At 37.9% G+C, this 20,935-nt stretch overlaps 1 protein-coding gene across 8 annotated transcripts in view; it reads right to left on the bottom strand.

Moving 5' to 3' along the window:
• Positions 1–20,935, bottom strand: part of plecb (plectin b) — a 113,757-nt gene that overhangs the window by 53,571 nt on the left and 39,251 nt on the right. For 4 of the 8 annotated variants that reach the window (XM_079470298.1, XM_079470301.1, XM_079470300.1 and 1 more), the window contains exon 1: positions 15,395–19,327. The exons of the other annotated variants lie outside the window; for them this stretch is intronic. In XM_079470298.1, coding sequence (XP_079326424.1) covers positions 15,395–18,995 — 3,601 coding nt within the window. In that variant the 5' untranslated portion in view covers positions 18,996–19,327. Of the gene's footprint in view, positions 1–15,394; positions 19,328–20,935 lie in introns of those variants that run through there. 8 annotated transcript variants of the gene reach the window in all.

Raw genomic sequence — 20,935 nt, 5'->3', positions numbered from 1 at the left:
GAGACAAGGAGGTTGGAGGACATCGCAGGCAACGCTTGGCCCCGCCTTCCTGAAATGTGATGTCGGTGGAGCCAGGGCAGGAAGAGAAGGGTGGAATCAGGGAAAGTGAGTGGGAAGGTGTGTCCGCCAGAATGCCTCGTCTAGAATCCCACACCCTCTCCACAGTCAATATATTTTTCGTTATCTCAAATGAAGAAAGCAACAGGAAATTACATGAGAGTGACAAAGTTGTGCAACTTTACGAGAAAGAAAGCATTATGAATTCCCTTTAACATTTGCACTGTCACACAAGTACTGCAACAAACACTACACTAAACACACATACTCCTTTTTAATGATTAGCCACTCATAACATACCTGAGTGGTTGGCGAAGTATGACTAACCGAAGGTCTGTACTGCCAGTAAGATAGGGTGAGGCTCAAGGATGGGCTCCTCATGTCTATACACGCTTATGAGACATTACTGCATCTATACCAACCCCACTAAAATTCACAACCAGGGGCTATAAAATTACAAAGCCATAAAATTGAGTTTCAAATGAACCATTGTTGGTTTTATACGAACAATAAGAATCGTCTTTAGGCTGGGACTCACATAAACATTTTTTAAATCTTGTAAGATTTTCTAAATTTGAGAGACCACAAACATGAGGATAAAAAAATCCTGGATTTAAGCCTTTTGCTCCTTTAGTCTGTAGTGTGCCGCGTAGTGTACCACAATGTGACAAAGTGTTAAATTTGTATTATTAAACTTTTTCAAAATTGCGATGATTGGATTCGATTTATTAGACAAAGTAATGAGAGATCTTATGACGGCAGGACTGGTGTCACTGGGCAGGGTCCTAAAGTACACCGGATTTTGCACGACACATGCAGACAAATGATTTGCTGATTTGTGTTGCGTTTGTTCTCTTGTCTTCAGCGGCAGAGGAAAGGTTTCCAAAAAATAACACAAATATGTCTATAATTCCAAATGTTCAATTAATAACCATAAATATTTTTTTTACTTTGATTATCTAAAATTAACATGAGATAAGACATGACTCATTAGAAAAATACCCCACCTTTAGTTGGGCATATTTACACTACAAACCTTAAGAGTGATCTACGTGGGCAAAATGTCAAGAAAATGTTCAATTAATCGAAATTTTGATTTTAGGCCTAATCGCCCAGTGCTAGAATGAAATACGCTAGTTTTTCAAGGATAAACACAAAATGTGAAATAAATGTATTTCCATTGTGGTCCTTCATGTAATGCACAACTTCACAACAAACTTTGGTGACAGATTACCTTGGCAAATGCAAAAATACAAATAAAACAATAAAACCTAAGATACGTACCTCTATACATCATTCTAATAACCAACTTTTGACGTCTAAACTAAAACTAACTGTATTTGAAACAATTTAAACATTCACGGGCAACTTAGTCTTCTAAAGACAGAATACAGAAGATGATGTACAGACTAGAGAAAGGGGTTTGGTTGAAGTCATGACTACGGTTGTTATGCTTCCGTCTACTGTCAGCTCGCTTTCTGACTGGGTATCGTTTCGTTCCATTGTGACAACCAACACAGTACTTGCATGTTCGTCCTCAGGGTTTCACCCACACATCAGGATTTTTGAGAACACGATTTGCGATTGGGTGGCTCTGATGTTCTTTAGATCAGGTTCAATCACCCTAACACACATTACACCACATGACAATCTGATAAAATAATCGGTAGAACCATTAAGATAATCAAGAGTTTACCTTTACCTTTGGAAGGAGAGAAATCGGCCCTGTAGCAACTCATAATGTATGTATGTATGTAAAAACTGCACATAATATTTTAAGTATTACATTATTACTGTAATGAAATTCTCATAATGTAATAATTTTATCAAAACTTAATACAATATTGAGCTCATAATGTAATAATAATTGTTACATTATAAGAAATGAATTACATTATAAACGTGTCATATTGTCATATCTGTAATAGGCCTTTTAAACATTAAAAACATTGGTTCAAACAAACTACGGATAACTATTATTATTATTTTCATGGTATAAGTAAACTATAGCTAAACTTTAGTGAGTAGACATTGTTCCTCTATGGAGTTCATCGGTTCAACGGACGTGTCTGTGATTGGCTACACTGCTCAACAAATGTGTTATCATTGCAGTTTCAACTAAGGGTTTTCTTAGGAGTGTTTAGTTCCCTAAACTGGAGGTGACACAATAAACTGTCTTCCGTATGATTTAAAATGGATTGTTACTTAAACACTTTACAGAATAAACACTTAGATTGCATTCTTACTTTAGCCATGCATTAAATGCACTTGCTTGAATAAGTGCAGTTTACTTACTTCTCAGGTTGCCAGATGATCACGACAGTAGTTGGTTACATGTAAAGATATTTTAATTGTTTGATAAAAATGATTGCTAGGAACAACTGAGTTGCGCATCTATTAAACTTTATGTCCTTGAATTTTTTATGAACAAATTTGGAAAAAACTGAGTCTGGGTTAGTTATGGATCGCGTTATCAGCCTCGGGCAACAGCAGCATGGAGTACAAGTTAAATGAAAATTTCTTCACTTTAATAGAAGTTAAATGAAGCTACATCCGAGGATACTGTTCGTTGAAAAATAAAGTACAACTTACAATCACACATTATTTCTGTGCCTATAAACTGTTTCAACCAGGGCAATCGTCAGTATAACAGCCTGTGAAGAACTTGTCAGCTACGAAGTTTACCTCGGAAAGATAAAAACGTCTGTTTCAGGGATGTCAACAATTAATTGATGATTGCTTGCTGATAAAATATGTAATCGTTTAAAGCTATCAATGGCCGATCAAGCAATTGTAATTTGATACATTTTAATAAGCTTTTATTATGAACCAAACTTACATTAAAACAGAAACAAAACCATGTCATTCAATTTGGAAAGTAATAGAAATTTTGTAACCAAATCATTTTAATTTCCCCAGATTTCTTTCACACGAGGGACACGAGCAGGACATAATTTATTCCCTCAATTTGTTAATTCATTACTACAATTGAGTAATTTAGTAATTTGTAAAATGAGGAACGAATTAACAGGTCATATAGGAATGAATTCTTAATTCATGGCCACAAAATATTTTATTTTCCAACTGCATACCACAGAAAGAAATTGAAAACAGGGATTAAAAATTATTGAAAAGAAAATGAACCTGCGAAATTAAAGGGTGATACTAAGAAGATGTGGGAAAATAAACTATAAGTATTATTAAGTTCATGGAACTTTGTGACCAACCAGCAAAACTGAACACAAAGCCGAAAATTGCTTTAAATGTATTGTCTTTAACGGCATGAATCCAAAAGCAAGATCACGATGTAACATTTACATTTATGCATTTGGCAGATGCTTTTATCCAAAGTGACTTTCATTGCATCATACAATACATTTGTTTCTGAGAATGAGCAATTCCTAGGATTGAACCCATGACCTTGGTGTTGCTAGCGCCCTTTCCTAGCCACTGAGCTACAGGAAAGTGATTTGTTTATTGTATTGACAAATAATTATTTTATTATCTTATTGGTATTATCTTATGAACTGATTACAGATGATTACTTGCCACAGTGTCTTCATAATGTAATACATTTCTCAAATAATTACCTATTACGTTTTGAGAAAATTATTACATTATGACAATTTTATTTCAGTAATAATGTAATACTTATTGCACCATAAACGTCCAAAAGCTGCTCGTTTGACAACCTGTTCGGGAGCACCAGTGAGTGTAACAATCTGAACTTGACAGTGTCCCTGTGTGTTTATTTTATGATATCGTTTTCCTTTAGAGATAGGGATGGTAACGCCCAATATTTGTTTTTTTTATTAGAAAGGCATGTGTGTGTTGATACAGGTAAAAGTATTAGGGTGTGGCCCAAATATGGTGAAAGATCATCCAGTGGGCTCCAAGTGTATGAGATCTTAGGTGAACATTACCCAAATAACCCTGTCATGTTAATCTTGAGTACGTAGACAGTGTATTGCATACAGAATATCTCCCTGGAGAGATACATTTTATTACATTTATAAAAGACAGATACAGCTGTACGATTCTTTCCGTAAATAGTCGAGCTCCTGGGGGCATACATCATGGCATTAGGGGCTGCGTTCACCCCTATTTACGCGGCTGAAAACGGCAGGAGCTCGGCTGAAAACGCCCGCTGCAGGCCCAGTGTTCTGCCCAAAGTTGAACACTGGCGCTGATCAAAAAACACACACAGATTGATATATAAAGGTTTTCTTCTTCTCACAGACATTTGAATATTAAAATAGAAAATGTGAAAAATGGAAACAGCTAACAAGGTTAATGAGACAGAGTGCACAGGTCATCTGTTAACTGAGATATAAGGCATCCAACTGGAGTACAACCAAACACTAGGGCTAAGAGGTATGAGGGGTATACTGTACATAACATAATCATATATATTATTAATATAATATAATGAAATGAAGATCAGCAAGTATGTGTATTATGTGTTAACTTTTTCACCAAAATAAACATTTACAAATGGAGAACTGCTTAAATGTCACACATATCTGGGAATACATAAAAGCTGCCTGTAACGTAAAAGCAAACCAGCCACATATAAAACTGCAGGTTATCTGCAAAAATAATGCGAGTCATGTTATAAACAAGGTGTTTAAAACATTCCTGGACAAGGCGTTTACTCAAGCACATTAATTGTGAAAGTGCCTCTAAAATTCGTCCACAACTTTCTCTCTCTTTCTCCTTTCTCCTTCGTCTTACTTCCCTTTGCATGTGAGAGCCTGTAGAGAGATGTCTGGCATGCCCATAGGGAGAGGAATGTAAGTCTGCTTTGAACGTACCTGAATATAAGACACACCCTGCCCCTCCCAACATTAATAACTTAGTCACCTGAATCCTGTGTGTTCTGGCTCATTCTCGTTGTTTTCTGGCTCATTCTCGCTCAATCTCTGTTTACTGTGCAGCAGAATTTGTAGAAGCCGTCATTATAAGGCTTTCCATTCTCACATAATTCATAGATTCCGGTAACGCCCCATGATTTCTCTAAATACAGGAATCAAGTAACTTAGTTTAATGGTCAACACTGGATTTGAGGAAATCTTAGCTAAAGATTTACAACAGAACACCAACTGTAGCTGAGAAATCATACAACCTACAGTTTCATCTTAACACAATAATAAATCGTTACTGTGCATGGGCACTTTTGTGGCCCAAACTTAACTTCCGGTACAGATTCACAAACAATAGAGTGCCTGTAGATTATTTCTAAAAACATGCAAAAAAACCCGGAGAAGAACCATTACTTGGCTAAACTTATCTCTCCAATATTTTTTTATTTAAACTGCGATACCAAGCTCAACCGCTAGATGTCAATGAACCATAATGTTTAAATGCTTCAAACAACAGGGCCCATTCAAATTTTTTTTAAATAATAATCATAAACATTTACATAAATTAAATAAAAATAAAAATTGTTAAATTGTTAGACAGCAACCAAACACAAACTGGAAGTTAACTGGGGTCAGGCGCATGCACGTCCGATGAAACGGTCTATAAGACTTTCACAGCCTGCATGGAAAACATAATTCTACCAAATGGTTCTGCCAACTCACCTGTGGATCCTTTCGGTAAATGGAGCAGGTTGACAAAGCTACTTAAATTAATGAATTGTTTAAAGACATATAAAGCGACATCAAACAGCCCTGCCTTTTTCTAGTTGAATATGAAATATAATAAAATTTAGACAAAATTGTTTATTCAAAAATTACAGTAAATACTGCAGATACACCAGAATACACTTTAACCTTGAAAACTGCTGAAGGGGCTATATTTATAGACTGGTTTACTTTGGTTTGTCACATAAACTGATGACAGGTTAGAATAACAAATTCTGGCATAATTTACTCACCCTAACGTTGTTCTAAACCTGTATAAATTTCTTAGTTCTGAAGATATTTGGAAGAATGTTAGCAATTTTCAGTTCAAGGATATTATTGACTACCAGAGTAGGAAAGATTACAATGGTAGCAGTGGTGTGCTGTGGACTTAAAAAATGAGGAGGCAGATTTCTACCCATGTCATTTTTGTTCATCTCTGCACTATTAACAAGTGCGATTGTCAGAAAACCAGTGTCATTTCAGTGTTTATGTGTGAAAAATTCATTTTAATTACTACAAGTTCATTACAGTATGTACTTAGGATTTTTTGATTTTCCCTGCTTTGGGAAAAGGTACATAAACACCACCTTCATCTTTTTCTGGAACATTTGGGATTTCCTATATAAGAATAACATCATTACCAATACCATCAATTTAATTATTAGCAGTCCCAGAAATACTCAAAGCATTTAAGAGATCAAATCAAATAGATGTGACTTACTTTAGCCTTGCTGCTATCCTGAGCAAGCCTGATCACAAGCAAAAGTTTTTTAACAAATCTGAACCACGTAATATTCTGTCAACAATTGATAACTCCTCTGCATCCGCTATCTCCGACACGAATCCTAAACTCCGATTAATACAACTAATAAAACAATTTAATTAACGTTCAATCTAATTTAGCGCCCGCAGTTTAAAACGTATGACGAAGACGAGCAGGAAGGCAGGATCTCGCTGACGAGTTAATCCAATCATAGCCCGTTGGAGGCATTGCCTCCTCTCACGTGACTTTTCTCCATTCTTTTCAATTACCCCCACTCAAACTCACAGCACGCTTTAGCGGGTATATATAAAGTCAATGAGCTTAGAGGAGGCAAGAGAAACGCTGCCTCCCTTTGGAATTCTTTCGAGCGGGGTCGCTGTTTCACACTGTTGTACATGATTTATCTCATATTTAGCTAAATACGTTATATCCGCTGTCCTATTTTATTTCTGAAGTGTTAATAATATTCTCATTCGATTATTTTCGAGGGGGAGGGGAGGCACTGCCTCCCTTGCCTCCTCGGAGGAAACGCCCCTGAATGGTAGTCAAAAGTGCACCAAAGCATTCTTCAAAGTATCTTCTTTTGTGCTCAAGAGAACATAAATGTATACAATAATGTTTTTCCACAATGGTAGTCGATGGTGCCCCAGAACTGAAAATTGCTAACATTCTTCCAAATACCCTTCTTTTTGTTCAACAGAACAAAGACATTTATTCAGGTTTGAAACAACTTGAGGGTGAGTAAATGGTCACAGAATTTTCATTTTTGGGTGAACTATTCCTTTAAGAGCTTTTAGTTAGTATCTCCTTTTACTCCCTCTTCTGGTCAATAATCAAGACACTTGGCAGGTGCTTAAAATGATGTCCCCATCTTTAAATGATAAACATGACGCACACAGTTGTGTCAATAAAAATGACAGATACTGAAATGCGACGTCATCTTTATGAGATCAGATGAAACTACGTGGCATGATTTCTTTTTTTGGCAGCATCGCCTTGGTTACAAAATAACATGTGAAATGCTGATGGTACAGAGATGCTTTAGGATGGTGAAATCTGAGATCAGTTGTCTAAACACAAAGTAGACATGGCAACAGAAGCGAACAACACACACTTACTCATGTCTGTATTTATAGTTCAATCGTGAGCGCTTCTCCATCCACATTGAGAAAGTTATTTCACCAAACCTAAATATATCTACACCATACATGGTGAGTACACCAAGATTAAGCTCCGGATTTCCCTGTACACCCATGAACCAGCTTCTTATGTCAGCTGAGAGAATTTGGTTATGAGCAAATGAACGTGACCACCATTCGATTTCACTTTATGTACTAACTTCTCTTTCATATAGGGATCTCTGTTCTGTTTAGACTTTTAACTAGGTTTTTTTCTAAATATTACATTATTCTCAATGTGAGACATTATTTTGACACTAGAGGTCGGCAAAACACAAAATATTCATATATGGTACATTTGAAGGTAAAGTGTGTTTTATGTTTGCTTGAGCATCCCTATATGATCAACACATGTTGGCTCAAACAATTAAAAGAGTTTAGGGTGGCCAATGGCTGATGAGGGAAGTTTTGGAGAGGAATGGAGCGGTCACATTCAGCGGCAAAAAATAGCAAAAGTTAGCAGAATAATTAGTCAAATCAGCAAAAGTGCATTTATGAAAATACTTCAGATGTTGGTTGTAAAATTTTGCTCACTACACAGTCGTAAACCTTGTAGCAATTTTTTTTAGTCAGGCAGATTGGTAAAGATTTCATGTATTCTGTCAATTGGAATTTTATTAAAAAAAAAACACTATTATAAAATAACTATTTTAGCACTACCATACAGTATATGTAACTACGAAAGCAAAGTAGAAGTAAAATGATTTGCTAATATTAATATTGTTGTGTGAATTGGAAGCACACGTGATTTCGCATATTACAAACTGGCACCAGACTGCCAAAGTGATTTATAATCTCTCTGGCAGGATTACGATAATGAATCTGGACAGCAATTATGCAACAAGCAATTATGTTAATAAAATATATAACACTGATGTGAATGAGTCAAAGCACGACTTTAGTAAGGAAAGGGAGTGGCTAAGACTCATGTTTACCCTCGGATCTGTCCCCCCCATATACAAAACACCTTCACTTAGGAACACAGCACATCATTCTGTTCAAGAATTGAAGTCTTTCTCCATAGCATATCTGGTAAATAATTCCATCAGTTTAAAGGCCACACCGTCATTCTTAAAGAACCAGCATTTCTTACTCTTCCCATGACCTCAGCCACTAAAAACAGAAAAGCTGCATGGTGTCATTCTTATAGCAAAACTATTAGCTATTATTCATTGTTTGATTGATCTGGTTAACACGTTAAAGTTACTATAGTCATCTATAGCATAAGCATAGATCAATAAATTAATTACGAAAATTAAGAAATGTAATGAAACTGTGATTTTCTCATATATTTATATTACAGAGTACATATTTTTCAAGATTTGCTAATGACAGATGATAGAATGTAAATTAAAGTCATGCTGAATTAACACATATGTTAACAGCAATTTTACCATAGTTAAAGAGAAAGCAGATACATCCCTTTAGTCTCGAACATAAATCTCAGCAGGTCATGCATCAAGTATCAATGGCAGAGGCCCTTTTATGAGTCTTAAAGCTTCGGGCTGCATAGCCTGAATCCCATCCAACAGTATTAAAGCTCATGATGTAAACAGAGCACATATGCTCCAGGGCTCCATGCAGAGGAGAAAATGAGTGTGGCGAGCAGGACGGGACGAGAGCCGTGACTATGTTGTGCTTTAGTGTGTTTGCATTTTAAGTTTGTTTTATTGTTTGTTTATTTTATTAAAAGTCTGTTTAACGTTCGCTGGTTCCCGCCTCCTTCCTTCCTCACATGGAACTTTGTTACAATGAGACCTGCTCTGAATGGAGCCCTGGAGCATATGTGCTCTGTTTACATCATGAGCCCAGGGCTTTCCATTACGACTGTTTCCAGAGAGCCAAAGTTTAGTGAGGAGAGAAGATACATTTATTACAACACATCTGGAAGTTAACCCGAGGTTCCAACCATTATGGTGGGTTGGGAATATGGCTAGGATATGTACAGAACTGTTTAAGGTGTACTTTATGTACTGTACTTTTTTCCTTGATGTACAAGCGGAAAAACTCAGAGTGGACTTTCATTCGTTATTCAAAGTTTCGATATCATTTGCAATTCAAAGTTGTAAATTACAGCAACCCTGAAATGTTTCAGAGCCTTCCGTTGTATTTATCCATCCCTTGTCTATTTAAATCAATTTGAAAGGAGGTGAAAAAGGAGGAAAAATAAACGAAATAGGCTAAATAAATTCCTTTGTAATCATTTATTTATCATTAATTAGTAGAGATGCAAATACACATAGTACTCGCATACGTGTTTGTACTGTAGGTTGATGTTAGCTTATATCCTCTCATACTGTGTCAACAGGAGTCAGTTTGTCATCATCCCCACAGAAAACCCATCAATATAGTCAAGTTCTCTACAAAGTAGCAGTAAAGAAATAAAGTGTAACATGATAGGTTGGATCATACAGCTTTATAATCAAACAAGCAAATGCAGGAAAGAGGAGAATAAGCACCGTCACCCAGGGAAGTGTCAGTGAAAGAGGCCACCTGCCAACTACTTGCAGAGGTCAATGTCATTCCAGAAATCAGCTCCTAATTTACAGGCACTGTGAGATGAGACTGAAACAGGGCACTCGTCTGGAAAAGGGAATCTCTGGCCTGAAACCCTGTTTAAAAGACCGAAGACCCTGTTTTGCCATGTACAAAGATGGAACTTTAAATAAACAAATAAAGTAAAAAAATCCTCAAATAGACAAGGATGCATTTTAACTGTATATTTACAGAGGTTTTATAATACATTTGATACATTTTAGAATACCTTCTCAATTAAACTAATGTATAAAAATGTCTCTATCTGAAACATGTTATAAACATCTTTAACTGTAAACACACATCTTTTTTTACTATGCTAAAGATTACACGCAGAGCCCTGATCAGACGAATTTCAAAGCCAAGTACTGCATGTCCTTGACAAATACTTTACAAGCCAGGCACATTAACATATGAGAGGTTGCATACCACTGCATTGGGCAACAACAACATCACATACTCCGATAGCCTCACACACGCAGGGCATAATGAGACTTAAGATGGTCACAGTTGCGTCAGTATACAAACATACTCTCTTTCTCCTTAAGAAGCAGAAATAAACTGGAATATGTTTTAAGTAAAGAGATTACTTGCAGTCACTGCTGCATAACGCTGACATGATATTGCATACTCTCAAGTGGAAGTGTAGCACAATATACATAGTGTTCTATAGCATACCAAGTCAAATGCTATTTTGATTATTAAAAGATTGTATGGATAGTCATTCTGAATACACAAATCCAATCTACACAAAAAATTAAGTAGCAAACTGTAAACAAAATATCCAACAATGAATAAACCACTCCCCTTTCAAAAACAACCTAGGAGATACAAATTTAAATCTCCCCACAAAGCCTCGAAGAAGTGATGGAAGAGAGAAGCTCTGCAGACCAGACAAACTGGGCAGAAACACCAATACAAGATTTTGCCGTTGACGGTAAATCTCTTATATTTAACTCGTGTTTGCCTCAAACACCCGACTGCAATCAGGGTAGCAATGTGCCCCAAAACCACCAGGGTGGGGAGAGCCGAATCTGAGGAGCTTAGTGGCATTAGGGCTACATTAATCCAGGATGAGTCAGACAACAGGAACAGGTGGAAGGGTATATAGCGACATGGGGTGACATGGGTTTTTTGCCCAGTGTTAGTAAGTTGGGACAATTGGGGGGTACACTCAGACTTAACAAATTGATGTAGGAAGCAGCGTCATTCTTCAGCCAAACTTTGTAAAGGGGAATGAACAGATAATTTTTCCATTTCTTCCCTACCACTTTATCTGTTAGTAATATATCCATTCCTTTTTAAAGCCATTGTCGCTGCCCTTCTCAAGTCCTCTCACCTGTTCTCCAGCTAAATAAACATCATCTTATTCATTAATTCTCTCTCACTGTCTTTTATTCCCTAAAAAAGCCTGAAATTTTTGACAACCTCATTACCTAATTTTAACATGACCCCCTAAGGTTTACAAAGCATGTTAAGACTACAATACAAGACACACCTAGTTTCACAAGAAAAACAAGTTGAGGGCAGAAAGGACTTTCATCAATTTAGAAATAAGGATACACCCAAACTTTGTGGGAAAATCATTAGCACTTTCTCAAATCTCATCTTTACAGACTTGGTGTGTCTGATCACGTGTTTATTATTGGTGTTGTGGTTCAGTTCACTTTATTAAAAAGTTACGATATTACTTGTCGTCTGATGTCACTAATTCCTTTCAACCTCAAACTGTTTGACTTAGGTGTGTAACACTCCCTCCCATTGCAGTTTAACTCTAAATGTTAAATGCTGTTGACTGACTCATTATGTACAACTTAGAAATAATTGTTGACAGTAACAGTTAATATAACACCAGAGACTTCCATAGCAAATCAATTCGAAAAGTTTAATGTTTTGAAACTGAAGCGATTTAAAGTTACAGAACATTTCCTCCTTTGTACCTGCAGTCATTTAAACATCAGATGCTTTCTATTATTACATAGCGGGGGTGCTCTGCTTCAAGCCTAAAACAGGTGGGAATATTTTTTCAGCTCTCACAAATAGCACATATATGAGAAACTTCGCATTCACATAGAGGCTTAAATAATTAATTTCTGAAACTCAACTCTCACCCTCGTTTCCTACCTGCCCACCCAGCTAACAATATGACCGTGGGTCAGACCTATTGAACGGCTAACTTCTCCCGTTAGCTGTAGGCTGACATCCTGTGAGATGCGAGACAGCAACGAATAAATAACTCATCAGCTATAACCAGTGCGCCATTTCAGCACCAACAGGTTTTAATATGGAACAAAATTCAAAACATGTTGTCTGGAAGCTGAAGCATCTGTGAATGTCAACAAAGTGATTCCCCTCTACAATAACAACCTTTAACATGCTGATCAAACACAAAGACAATGTCAAATTTTAGTTAATCTGCTTACCAGGTATGATTTTCATGGGGAACAGAAGAAGCTGTTAACCAGAGCAAGAAAACAGATAAAGAATGAGTCTCCGTTTGTTTGGTCAGCTCTGTCCCCTTCTTATTTTTGATGGCCCATGCCTGCTGTTCCAACATGTCAGCCCTTGCTTTGCCATTAGGTGGGTGGAGGCAAAGCAGCATGGGGTTGGGGGGGTGGGGGGCGTGAGAGGCAGTGTGAGAGGAGAAGGGTATAAGAGCTAGGGGGATATAAATATCAAGCAAGGGTGAGCTGCTCATGCTGGCACACTTAGAATCTGATGAAACCCCTTTGGCCTCCATTTGGCCACAGCTTGTTCCAGGACGATGGTGGACTTATTCTATGATATGGCATCACAACTCCCTTGTCTTTGCCTTACTTTCTGCTGCCAGACAGCACGACTACTTTTTATTGACGTTTATGGAATAATCGGCATTAAAAGGCTAAATAAAATAATCAAATGAGTTTCAGTAGATCAAACAGCACTCAGCTTCTAACATACTGCATATAGCACTGAACCGCATAGGTCTGTCAAACTATTCTTTACCATATGAGTTCCATGTTTTTCTTTTTTTTAATTGGGAATATGGTAATGAGATGCCTGACATGGATGGAAATTTCAGCTTCTTTTGAGCCACGTCATAAGTCTTTTGAGACCCTTGATGGAGCCAGACATATGATAAATATAGTATGGTTTACATACTGTAGTGATCCACTGAAATTAGCATATGGCATTATTAATTACTCAGTTGACAGAGTTCCCTCGTATTTATAGTACTTATGGCTGTGCAGTAATTTCATATTTAGTAGAATCTGAACAACCCTTGGCATCTGAACAACCCTTGGAGTTTTGACCGACAAGCACCTGTACAGTAATCTGGTTTAATTTTACCATAGCGAATGTGCACAATACATTATTAATAGATTTAAGCAGCATCTGATCATTTCTACTGTTAAATTAACATACAAATAAATAAAATTAAGAATATCTATTTACCATGTAAATAACTTTATTTATAGTATGTTCAAGGTATATGTCTTTATCAAGATATTTTACTTTCTCATTTCTGACTTCTGAAAGGCCAGATTGATTTTACCTTCAGGAGACTTATGCACTGTATCACAATCATGTGACAATGAGAACATCAGAGGGTCTGTCACATCACAAATATGCAGGAATGTTTGGTGGAGGTGGAACACTAAGAACACACTGACACGTCTGCTCAGACAACAATGCTTCAAAGGTTTAACCTTCCATATGTCTAGTGTAGTTCTGAATAAAAATTTTAAAACTGGTTTTATGGCGTATGTACTAGACACCATAAATCATTTCATTCACAGTTGAAATGTTTTATCTAAAGGTGATAGAAAGGCCTTTCATGAAGACTTGTGCATTGGAGATGCAGTAGGGGGCAGTAGAAAATTACCTATGCATATGTCATCAAGCAAATCTGACTTAAGTTTGTCTTTCTTACTTTCTTATGAGCTGACATCTGATCAAAATATAACAAATTATGGATCCTCTTTAAGTCTTTCAGTTCAGTTCGTTTATGCATTGAGAATCTGAAATTTCCTATGGGATTGTGACTGTACCCAAAGTTATGACTGTGATGAAACAATAAAACTAAAGGCATTTCTTTATCCTTCTATGTGAGACACTTACTAAACACACCCATTAAACCATGTAAAATCGAAAATCTTCCGTTCATTGTTAAAGCCTTCACACCACCCATGATTCCTCAACTCCCTCTGTCAGGCGTTCTCTTGATTTATAAAGCAGATCACGCTAATGTACAAAAGCAATGCTAATAAATATTTCTGTTAACAGTTTTGTACCAGGATGCAAATGAAATGCACATCCATGAAAACAAAAACAAATCCAACTGGAGCACACGTTTTCTTTTTACAAGGTCTGGTGGAGTGCTGCAGTGGACTAAGACACTGGAGAATTTTGGATGGATAACCTTATCTGCAGTATGTCATTCCATAAACCAAAAAGCAGGCTGAAGACTCCAGTATAGAACTGATCACTGGAAACCAGAGACAAAAAAGGAGAAACCACAGGAAACAGACAAACACACATGCTTCCTGTGACAATGGCACATAGTCCTGAAAGCACAGCACTGGTTTTGTTATTTCATGAATCTTTAATGCTAAGAAAAGCTTTTTTTACTCAGAGAACATGTAGCTGTAGCACTATCTTGTGCGTGGCAGCATGGTGGGTGGAACTTCAAACATTATTGTCCTGTCAGAAACACACTGCTGGCTAACTGCTTATTACAACCGGTCTGGTATTCCCCTTCAAAACCAATGAAACCTCACAAAAAAAATCACAAGACAGCTAGTCACAAGCAAAAGTGAATACCAAAAGGGTGATTGTGAAATTTTATGCATAATTTGATGTTTTGGGTGTGAATTACTAACAGAGGATAATATCTCAGAGTTAATTGGAAACAAATATGCCCAGACTTAGATTTGTGACTGAACAAAACAATGTTTCCAAGAGTTGAATGCAAGCTTAACTTCCTTTAACTAAAAACATTACAGAGTCTAAATCTACAAACCTTCTGTTTATTCATTCTGGAGAGAATAGACACAGATCACTTGAATAACCTACATACATATACTGTCACATGCCTCTCAAGTATAGGGTGCCCAACAGCCTAATAACAGCAAAGCTATTCCAACACCACAGCAGTCACCTTGAACCTCCCAAACAGCAAACACAGATGGCAACTGTCATCAAAAGCTCACAGGAGAAAGAGAGGAGACAGAACAGAAAAGGTCTCCTACCTTCTATGAAGTTGGGGAAGGTTTTTTGCTCAGGCTCCTGTAGTGAATGATCCCAAAAAGTCTCTTTTTCAGGACTCTGCAGGATGCCACGTTCTATGGCCAGTTCTTCCAAGACGTCATAGTCTAAATCATCCCCTACAACCTCTGGCAGAGGGGGTGCAACAGGTTGTTCTGCACCAGGACTGGCTTTCTGTTGCACTTCAACCACTTCTTCCACCACAACGACCTTTTTCCGCATGGCGTCGTCTACAGGCTGCTTTTGTGCGTCGCAGGTGAGCTCTTCAGTGGGAAGAGAGCCAGTGTTGACAGGCTGTGCAGGGGCCTTGCTATCCGATAGCCTTTTCTGCCTGACTTTACTCTGATGTGTGTGAGGAGAGGCAGTGTGTTGTGCAACACTGGGAGGTTCCCTGTGGTCAGGGAGGGGGTTGGACTGAACAGAGACTCCTGCTGTAGCTTCTGACGCTAAGGCTGCCGGTTCTTCCCACTGTCTCTTTGCAGAGGATGTCTTTTTTTTCAGAACGTTCCATTTTTCAGCCAAGGGCTGAGCAGGCTCCACCTCTTTTTTGTGAGTCAGGGACACATTCTGTACAGCTGCTGACTGTGTGCTCTCCACAATGTGCATTCCTTCTGAGGATGTCTTTGCAGATTCATTTGTTTCAACTTGCTCTGGGGCTTCGACCTTTGGCAGGTCGACATTACTGGCATCCTGCACTGTTGATTTCACATGTATTGCTTCTGTATCAACAACAGGGGATGGTTTTAAAACGAGAGTTTTGTCCGCCGATTTATGTTTTTTTTTCTTTCCTTTCGAAGGCTTTGCGGTACCTATATCCTTGTTTATTGCAGCTTTAGTTTCACCAGCAACATTCAGTTCCTCAGTCAGTTTTCCAGATGATGGTTGTTGTTGAATGGAATCAATCGGTTTTGGTGCTACTGCCGTAGATTCCAATTTTATTGCAGTTTGCTCAATTATCACTGTCTTACTGGTGTCAGCACGTGTAGATGGGGACTGAGATTTGGCCTTGTGACCCTTAACCTTTGTTATGACCTCAGCAGTAGAAATGGCATCAAGAATGTCTACCTTTTCATGAACCGGCAGCGTAGCTTGACTCTTGGATGATTCTTGGACTTCATCAGCCTTTTGGGAAATAGGATCTTTCTGTTGCTTATTAATCATCTTAACATTGGGAGATTTAATGGGTGGCACTGCAGTGGTAGCTGAATTACTGACAATCTTTTCTATTGAAAGCTCAGGAGTTTGCTGTGGCAAATGAATATCAGATTTCCTTTCAGAATTGTTCTTTGCCAAACCAGCTGCATGTCCGGAAGGCCGATGATTTGGTGCAATAGGGATATCCACTGCAATTGCTGTGTTTTTATTACTGAGAAGTTGTTCTTTTACAGTTTTGGTCATTGATATCTTTGTTTTATCCACCTTTGGTTTTGAGAAAGTTGGATTAGGAGTATCTTTAATGATTTTGTCATCAAATGTGGATGAGTTTTCGAGAGAGGTTTTGATAGGCACCTCAGTAAACATGGTGGATTCCATTGTTACGGTCTCTGTCGTTGATGAAACTGTTGGCAAATCATGAAATTTTTTGGTCAAAACTGTATTCTGTGTTTTCTCCACCTTCAGTTTTGAAGTATAATGAGAAGCATACTTATCACCTTTTACCATGGTCTTCTGAGAAACCATTAAATCGACCTCCTCCTTGGGGTTTTCTTCGGCTGCTTCGACAGGGCCAGAAAACTTGGAGGATTCCACTTTTAGTGAAACAGTTGTTGATGAAACATTTGGCGTTTCCAGAGTCTTTTCGGTCACAATTGTTTTCTGTTTTTCCTTTAGTTTTAAGAGAGTAGGATCAGGCGCATCCTTAGCCATTTCATCTGTGTTTGTGATTTCCTGAGGTACGATGATAAACACCTCTTCCTTGGATTCTTCTTTGATGACCTCAGTAGGTGATGAAGAAACAGTTGGCACATTCTGCACTTTTTTAGTCAATGTTTTCTGTTTTGTGTCCACTTTTGGCTTTGAGAAAATAGGTTGAGAAGCATTCTTAGTCATTTTACTATCATCTGTTACCATGAATGCAGTATCCTGAGAGATGTTTACACCCATCGCCTCCTTAGGTTTTTCTTTTACTGCTTTAGTGGGGACAGAAAAAATTGAGGATTTTACTGTAACTGACTCCGCTGTTGGTCTGTCCTGGTTATATTTGCTCTCAACTGTTTTTTGTGGTTTCTCCACCTTTGTTTTTGAAGAAGTAGAATGAGCATCCTCCTTAGTGGTTTTGCTGTCTTTTGTGGATGTGGTTTTCTGAGAAACCTTGATAAACATCTCCTCTTTATTTTTTTCTTTGACTGCTTCATTAGGGAGAGAAGACGTAGAGGATTCCCCTATTTTTGTCTCAGTTGTTGAAGCATTTGATATATTATGCATCTGTTTAGCCACAACTGTTTTCTCCACCTTTGGCTTTGAGGAAATGTGTTGAGGAGCATCTTTAGTAATTTTGCTATCAACTGTTACTGTGGAGGCGGTTTTCTGAGAGACCTTGATAAACACCTCTTCCTTGGGTTTTTCTTTGATGGCTTCAGTAGGTGACAAAGAAACAGCTGGCACATCCTGCACATTTCTAGTCACTGTTTTCTCAGTTTTTTCCAAATTTAGTTTTGAGAAAATAGGTTGAGATGCAGCCTTAGCCGTTTTGCTATTGGTAGATTTTGTGGATGTTGTTTCCTTTGTAAACAGCATTTCTATGCTTTTTTCTTTTACTGCTTTAGTAGGAACAGATACAGGGGAATCCACTTCTATTGTCTCCACTGTTGATGAAACAGTTGGCACATCCGAGCTGACATTAAGCTTTTGTGTTTTTTGCTCTTGTGCTGTCTTTATACATTGCCTGAGTTCCATTTCCATCATCTCTTCCTGTTTAACTGGCTTGACATGGTGAGTTTCAATATGGGAGACTGTATGCATACCAACTTTCCTTCTGACACTTGGTTCCATCTCTTCGGTGTGACCGTGAGAAAGTTTGGGCTGGTCCATGGGTTCCCATGATCCTTTGGGTCTCTCACTGCTAGCTATTGGACGGCCTCTAAATCTTGGTGATCTCTCATTTGATTCAATCCTCTCCTCCTCATCAGTACTCGTCATTTTGCGGCGGTATTCTTGTCGGTCCTGTATAGCCTCTTGTTTTTCTGTGCCCATCTTGAATGGTTTGGGAACATAAGAAGTTGGACCCTGAACAGATTGTACCCGTGCCCCTCTTGGGGCAATGGCCAGAGTGGCAGTTGGCCGGCGTACTCTCTGTAGTGGTGTAGGCACAATCTCTGAAGGCAAATGAAGGTAATCACGCAAGTAAACAATTCCTGTGTTGGTAAGGTACCAGTAAAAATGCCTCCATGCAAAGGTCTCCCTCACATATCCCCTGGACTTCAATGAGCCCATAACTCTGATCACCTGCAGGTTATCCACACCAGGAATCTCAGGATGCTTGGTCTGGGGACGCTTGTCTTCCTTGGCCACCATGACACCATCCCGAAAGAGATGCTCATAGATTGCTCTCAGGTTATCAAGGGGCATTAACATTCCAGCAACCATTGTGTTTCCTTAAAATGGCTCACAGCGTATGAGATAACAGTGACAACTACACTAAAGAAGAACAAATCACTGAATGACCTCACTCCTCTGTGTCCTGCAGCAGAGCCGGCTGCCACGTGCTAATAATTCAATGAAGAAGAAGAATTCAAAGAAGGCTAAAAATAAATACAACCTGCTTCTCTGGCCTGTCCGTTGTAGTTTAGATAACGTCCCTTCTCTGCAAAAGATGTTCTTTCTATTAAAACTTTTCTTTGAGACAAAAGAAAAACTTAGAGAAGGAAAACAGTTCCCTTCTTTACCCAGCCTTCCTTGAAAGTGAGCATAGTCCACACTGGCAGAGCTGCAATGAGAGGGGGTGTGTGTAATAGAGAGAGAGAGAGAGAGAACTCTGATCCAGTCAGCCCCTCCCACCTCAGTTAAGCAAGGAAGAAACTGTTAGAATAGCCCGGTCGGCACACGTGCAACAGTTGTGACTTAAAGCTTGAAGAAAATATATGCATAGATAATACCCAAAACTATGTTGAACAAAAATAGAGTCCTAAAATAGTCTAAAGAAATGCCCACTCAGCACATCCATGTTTCACTGAAGCATTTGTACAACAGTGTCTATGAGGAACCACCCACAGGACATGTTACACTGCCTCGGGTGTGTTGGACACTCTTACCGCCGGAGAGACTAGATTGGTCAGAAATAATTTAGACGAGACAACCTTTATGTATGTCATCCAATAGAAAATAAGATACAGGGGTTAACACACACCTTAGGCAAGGAGTTTACACACGTCATATCATATGACAGAACACACCTTTTACCTTAAAAGTCACTTGAATTCCTCATAGAATTCATCACAAATCTTCACATTTCAAGGGGTCTGTTTTACGTGTGGTTATTATACTACACTCTATATGTAAACAGGAGAGGTAGGGACAGATTATGATGAGAGATAAATAGGTTGGCATAGAAGATAACGCTCAACTGATGATTAAAACCGGATATACTATTGAGGTAGAAACTATATAAACTCAATATTGTTCACATACTGACATTGATAATAAAACGTGCAAAAATCCAGAAGAAGTACATGTTTAGCTCGAAAAAAATTAGGACTATTTTTTATACTTATTTATGTGCAAGCACTGTATTAATGCGATACATTTCTTTAACAGTGTGCAAACACGCTCAGAAGAGCGTTAATCTTTAAACTCATATTAAAGGAATAGTTCAATCATTTGCTCACCCTCCAGTTGTTACAAACCTGTAAAATGACGATATTCTAATAAAAGTTTTTAACTAAGCCGTTTTGGGTCTTCATTGACTTCCATAGTAGGACAAACGTTTATTAAAATATCTTCATTTGTGTTCAGCACCACAAAGAAATACATAGACAATATTTTTCTGACAACTTTTCCTTTAAGCTGAGCTACTGTATATTGTAAAATGTATTGATTTAGCTGGTTCATGTTTTGCATAAATGCATATATTAATGTAATACTCTGTTTAATAGTAACAATTTTTTATAATAGAAAATAAAAGACAATAGCATTTCACCAAAAACTTTTGCAAGCGCTATTAGCATCAAAGTGCTGCATGATGTAACAGTCTGAAAGAACCAAGAAGGAATTCATTGAGGGCTCTATATATCTTAATATAGCTTATAGATGAGTTTCCTATGAGAGAGTAGACTAAATAAAGAGCTGTGCTTTGCTGCTAACCTTTCAAAGGAACTAAGAATATGATGCCTGATTTGTGAGGGAGAGAAAGGCAGGACAGATACAGACAGATGCAGGAAAGTGAGAAGGCATGTGTTTTACTGATTGTCTATGAAAGCTTCTGGAAAAAAACTAACAGAAATAACTTCTCATTCGCTGTAATTACCAATTTTCTACGTATATCTGGTAGGAAAAAAGTATGGCAAAAACCATGCGCAGTGTTTAAACCT

The sequence above is a fragment of the Barbatula barbatula genome (genome assembly GCF_947034865.1).
Source record: "Barbatula barbatula genome assembly, chromosome: 12".
In the NCBI taxonomy this organism is placed as follows: Eukaryota; Metazoa; Chordata; class Actinopteri; order Cypriniformes; family Nemacheilidae; genus Barbatula; species Barbatula barbatula.
The sequence above is the reverse complement of the archived record's forward strand: the minus strand, read 5'-3'. Positions and strand labels throughout refer to the sequence as shown.